At 38.0% G+C, this 6,000-nt stretch overlaps 1 protein-coding gene across 2 annotated transcripts in view; it reads right to left on the reverse strand.

Annotated features, from left to right (window-relative positions):
- Nucleotides 1–6,000, reverse strand: part of kif6 (kinesin family member 6) — a 52,963-nt gene that overhangs the window by 34,336 nt on the left and 12,627 nt on the right. For both annotated transcript variants that reach the window (XR_532602.1, XM_008399650.1), the window contains exons 7-9: nt 5,102–5,308; nt 4,495–4,638; nt 3,890–3,976 (exon numbers count right to left, since the gene is read on the reverse strand). Coding sequence is in view for 1 of the 2 variants with exons in the window: in XM_008399650.1 (XP_008397872.1) it covers nt 3,890–3,976; nt 4,495–4,638; nt 5,102–5,308 (438 nt within the window). In the remaining variant the exon portion in view is untranslated. The remainder of the gene's footprint in view (nt 1–3,889; nt 3,977–4,494; nt 4,639–5,101; nt 5,309–6,000) is intronic.

Raw genomic sequence — 6,000 nt, forward strand, 5'->3', positions numbered from 1 at the left:
CTGTGTACCACTAACTCAGCAGTGTTCCTCACACAAAGGTCCTAATTAGGCTATAGTTTCAGTAAAAGCTCAAGGTCAAAGGTCAGATTAAGCAATTTAACAGAATCTAAACAGTGGTAATTTTAACTGATCTAAAACTAGCAAAATGCCCAGATGCTGTTGATTCAAGATGCTACAGAACGAAAACACAGCTATGGTGCGGTTTTTGAGTGGGTGCCACTCCGCTCAACGATGATTATGCCCCTAATCCACCCCATATCGTATGTTTCAACACTGAATATCATGGCTTGACCGTTCCTTCACCAGAGCCGCTCCCTGGTCTCTTTTTGTTAGAACCACTGCTCTGATGGTAATTCTCCCAGCTGCATCCTTAAAACTCTGACCGCCGGCTGTTGGTCAGCGGGATGGTGCAGTCTATTTCAGAGCAAAAAAATCCCACACGGGTACCACAGTACCATGGCAGACTTACATATTCTAAGGCTAAAAAATGACCTAGGCCATAAAAATGATGAGGTAGTTTTGGGTTTCTCTTGTACAAACTCATGTTAGGGCACCTATGCAGCACACTGTAATGATGATATCAGAAGATGTACAGAGCCTTGCAAAAGTAGGCTCTAGAGCTTTTTCACATTTTGTTTTGTCAAAGAAAACTGTCACTGTGTGGCAAGCATTGTCTTCAATCCTCTTTAGTCTAGGTCTGGAACATGTAAAATAATGTATTCTAAATGCACAAAGGCCTTTGGGAAAAATAAAATACAAATCAAGGTGTGCAAGAAATCTTGGGTTCAAGATGGACTAAACCTTTTTAGTCCAGTGCAAGCATTTAGTTTCATATGTCACCTAATTAGTAAATAAAGTCGCCTTAGCCCAGATATTGAACATCTCTGTCAGGCCCGTTCAGTTACTGGTATGCAAATTGAAGTAGAATGACACAATTCACCAAGACAAAATTAATCCAACTAAACTGTCAAAAAAGTCTAATACATGCCACACGTTTTGAGTTTAAAAAGAGTGTATGCTTTTTTTATATATATACATATATATATTCTTTAAATTTATGCCGCACCTTGTGTTGATCATTTCCATAAAACCTAAAAAATAAAAACTTTTGTTTCATAAAATCTAAAAAAGATGTGGAAAAGTGCAAAGAGTGTTATTACAGTTGCTAGGTACTGTAAATGTGCAGTTTCGGAACAGCTCTGCCATCACCTAAATTCTAACTATCTGGTTACCCAATTAAATGTAAAACATTAACACAGCGCTTACTTTAGATTATACCTCCTCTTCTTGTACACGCAAACCACCCACAGTAAACTGTAAGCATTGCAGTATAACCACAGGTTTCACTTTAAATGCATGTATACAGCATCCCACTCCCAAACATGTTGCTATTACAGGGGCCTCTTTTTATGAGGGGAACGAAGGCACAATTTCCCACTACCTTCTACAAGTGGGCAAGTTTTATCCTCCCCAAAAATAAGTAAACAAGGGCTGCACTCATTGCATCTAACAGCAGAAACACTTGACTAAACTTTCTCCAAACACATGAGGAGATGTTGCACCCACTAAGTAGTCCTGTGCAACAGCCAGACTTGCTCAAACTCTAGTGTTGGTCAGTGAGAGGAAGTTTCTGTTTGAGTCACAGATATCTACTAATTGGGGTCGTCTTTGTCTAAGGTACACAAAAGAAATACAACAGCAAGTTGTGGAGGCATCTTAGAAGAGCTAATGACTGCAGAAAATCTCTACTGGCAAACATAAACCAGCATTTGGTCTACAACTGACCTTTGTGCCCTTAGAGAAAATAACACCCTAATATGGTCAGGTCACTGCAGCAGACTTCATTATGAGCACAGGTCACTTTCAACACCTCATTCTTTCCCATTTCCATTAAAGACTTGCTAAATATTTTGTCTGGTCTGGTTGGTTTCCTGAAATCCATTTAGTATCCTGGCTGCAGCACAGGACTACTTAGGCAATGTGGCAAATATAACAGTGATGTGAAAACTGCAGCTTTCAAATCAGTTACCACAATGAGCAAGTCCAACAGAGATCTGTCAATCTAACGGGGTAAAGTGACATCCCGAACCTCAATAAATGACATTTTTATAATTTATAAATTACACTCCAGGCTTTGCTTTATTCCAACTCACGCTTATTCGTGTAGAGATGGTAAGCAGGCAGCAGCAGCAGGGGAGAAAATGCAAAAGACAAGATAAAACTTATAAACATAGGAAGGAGGTTGAGTTTGCCTGAAGCTGTAACTCTGTCAGACCCAAATGGGAGCAGCCAGATGCTGTCACAATTACTGGGGCCAGCCGCAGACTCTTATAAAAATACCTCTCATGGGTTTGCAAGTGGACAGCCAAATGTTAGCAGCAGGATTACAGTAGCAGTTGGTTCTGAGGAAGATCTGGGTGGAAGCAGAGAACGTGGACACAGCTGTGAAGACTCACAACTCATCCACTCAGCGGGACATTTCAACACCATGTTGACTTTCAGCTACATACCAGTAACGTAACGTTTATGATACAAGTTCACAAGGTAAAGACTGTAAATTGTACTCAGCATGTCAAAAACGGTGTTGTATAAAACAGGATCTTTTTTTAACCACATCTAAATGTCTATATTAAAGGTCTACAACTTCTCAATCAGAGGAGTCATTTTTGTCAACAGTCCAGCTACAGTTACTCAATTATAGCTGCAAATGTTGTATATTTTTGATACTACAAAGGAAAATTTGTTGCTATTTTTTGGAAAAAATAAAAATAAATAAAAAATAAATCTAATTTTAGATGAAGAAAGTTAAGAAAAACCATCAAACCTTTACAACCCTTTAAAACCCAACTGTTTTATCATCTCAAGAAATATTACTGGTACTATTAGTACTGTTCTATTGTTGGAATTTAATGAAAAATATTTAAAAATTATTGCAGCTATTAAAAAAAAAATTAGTATTCCTATGTCTCACTACATTACCTGGTTCTTTATTATTACTAGCCAAAGATACTAAGACCTATTGTGACAGCTTGAAAAAGCAACTTGTGCCTCCGTAGCCACCTGTTGCAGAACCCAGTTCTTTACATCTCCAAACTCAAAGTTCCTAATTTTGTAAGGCATTGCTTAAGTATAAATACAAAATCTGAGTATGAATTTTAGATCATCCCACAATGCGTAGGTGTGGTGTTACATATGATATGTTTTACAGGGAAGGAGGCCAGGTGTTGTTTATCATGTTGACAGTGGGACAGGAAGAGTTTTCATGCTCTACTTTGTTTTTCTCATATTTATTCAGAACTAGAAAAGACCAAAATCAAGTTAAGAGGGAGTATAGAAACCTGATAAAGTTAAATACAAAGTGCTTAAGGATGCAAAGTTATAGGCATATACAATTAAATAGATCAACAATTGCAAAGAAAAGCTAAAACTGTGACATTGTCATTTAACTTTAAAGGGGCTGGTTAAAGTCCCTTAAATTCAGTCGATGCTCTTTTCCATAAAACTTGGCAGATAAATATATGCACATTTTCCTACTGAAATCTTTCCTCTAAAAAATGTGATGTATTTGTATAAAATATGCTGAACAACAATTTATTAAAAGTAAACAGGACAGACAGAAAATGAAAACAGGACATGTGAGCTGTCTAAATACCATAAGATAGATAGATATTCATGTGTCTAAGATGTGAAAATTCCTGCTGTGAGAGGAGCAGGACTAACACTGGAAATATAATTTCATTCCAAAATCAATCAACATTTAGGCTTTGTAACACTTAGAGTCAAGGTCGAAGTTTTGACGACCCGCTTTAGAATGGTCAAGGTTGTGTAGTTCGTGGGCCAGCTAATGTGTTGTTTCAAACCAAGTGCAACATGACTCTGACAGTCTCACCAGGGCAGGATCCAATTCTTCATTCAATATGGCCTCGTTCTTGATGAGAGCCACACGCTGAGCAAAGCGGCAAGTAGACATTGACTCCTGGTAAAAACAATTTTAACAATCAGTCACTGTTTCTCGGGAGGACAATAAGGGAGAAAATAAAGACACTCATGTAATGATTTGATAATAATCACTGTTTTCAAAATAAGCTCAGCCTTCCATGGCGAACTGCCTGGCATAAAGTCTTGCTGTAGATATTTTTTTGCACTCATCTCTTACGTGTAAGTTTGATTGTTTTGTTTGTTCTTTTAAAAAGAGCCTTGTAAAGCACAGGCTATATAAGGTGTTAAAAACAAAAGGTATTCGCAATGTTACTGTTGAATGTTTTTTTTTCTACATATACCAAATGTTTTTTAAGTACCTGTGATGAACCTAAAGATTTGGTGTGACTGGAGGCACATGAGCATTCTAGCATTTCAAAATGAACTTTGACATCAGAAAATACATTGATTTCTTATTTTCTTCCTATTTCTTTTTACCCCTTAACATTTTTAACATTTTCTAATGGTTTAACAGAATATGGTGTCCAAAACAGGGTTATGGATGCCGATACTTACATCTAGATTCCGTTTGTCGACCGCCATGGTGGCGATCATGGTGGTCATGCAGTTGCCCCCCAGGCTGTCCCTCAGCACTGACGTTAACATGGAGTTTCTATATGGAATATGAGAACGATTCTTCTCTGACAACGCTATTATCACCTGAGGACAAGAACCAGAAATGAACCCACTTTTATGATACACAGGAGTGTTTACAATCAGGCAATCAGAAAAAGGTTAGACAATCTGAAAATAGGTACAAAAACAATCAGGAAGCAAAAATGGTTCCTACTTTCCCTTTCAAATTGCAGAAACACACATTGATTCTTTCAGTTTGCAACACAATCCAACAACATAATTTGGTTAAACAATTATAGATATGTAGATGATTTCCAAAAAGAGCACCAGATGGAATAATTGGTTGTGTGAAGAGGAATAGTGTTATCAGGACATTTTGACATTATGATGCAATGCTTTAGGTCACATTTTGCCCCTTTTTATTCTGCAAATACAACTTAAGATCTTTTTTTATAATTTATTGTTGTTCTTTATAACAAAACTATTTTCTGAAGAGATGAAAAAATGGTTAAAAATCAGGAGGATCTTTAAATAAAGATGAGTATACCTGCTCTAGATAGTGGAGCGACAGGTTGATGTACTTGGCCTCAGTGAGTAGCTGCCCATCCAGGCCCGTCTTACTGACTCGATCTGACCCGGCCAGGTCCACCAAGTGCAGTTTGGACCGGCGCAGGGTAGCTGAGCCGGGTTCACGCCTGCACAGATGTATGGTGAAAACACAGTGCGAACGAGTGGAGGCCTGGTTCATGGGGGTCTGGGAAAGACAAGAACCGAGCAAAAAGATACATTAGAGGGCATTTGGGTTAGTTTTGATAGATCCTGTTTGTCCCTCTTAGCCCATAGAAAAGCGTCGAACATGTGGACCGACACAACGTACACAGATAATGGTGGCTTATGGATGGTGTTAAGAGAGAGACAGAAATAGAGTATGACTCACTTTCTACATGAAAACATCTTAAACCAAAAGAGGATGGGTGACTCCCGAGACCCTGACTAAGAGGGAAAACAGATGGAATCTAAACTACATTGTATTTTCTTATCCTGAGCCACTTCAACAACTTAAATGGAATAGCACATGCCTCTAGATTTATGTTATTATGATGTTGTGATTAAGAATGACCTCGCAGAAGAAAAGCTTTTTTCTTTCTCAGTAAAAAAAAAATCAGATAAATTCACACTTGACATCTCAGCTCCCTTAATTTGGAAAAAAGGTTTCTCTTAGCCTTAAGTAGTTGACGTAAATGTGCCAACACATGCTTGTTCGGCTCACAGCAGGTCATGACAGACATTTCTCTATCTTAACCTGCAGATGTCCTCCCTTTCCTCAGACCAAATTCCCTTCACTCTGCACTTGTCCAGAGGGTATCCCTAGAGAAATGTGAGGCAGCCTTTAGAGTTTAGAAAAGGATCCCTTTCTAAATATATATATATATATATATATATATA

This window comes from Poecilia reticulata, linkage group LG22, assembly GCF_000633615.1.
Source record: "Poecilia reticulata strain Guanapo linkage group LG22, Guppy_female_1.0+MT, whole genome shotgun sequence".
Classification (NCBI taxonomy): domain Eukaryota; kingdom Metazoa; phylum Chordata; class Actinopteri; order Cyprinodontiformes; family Poeciliidae; genus Poecilia; species Poecilia reticulata.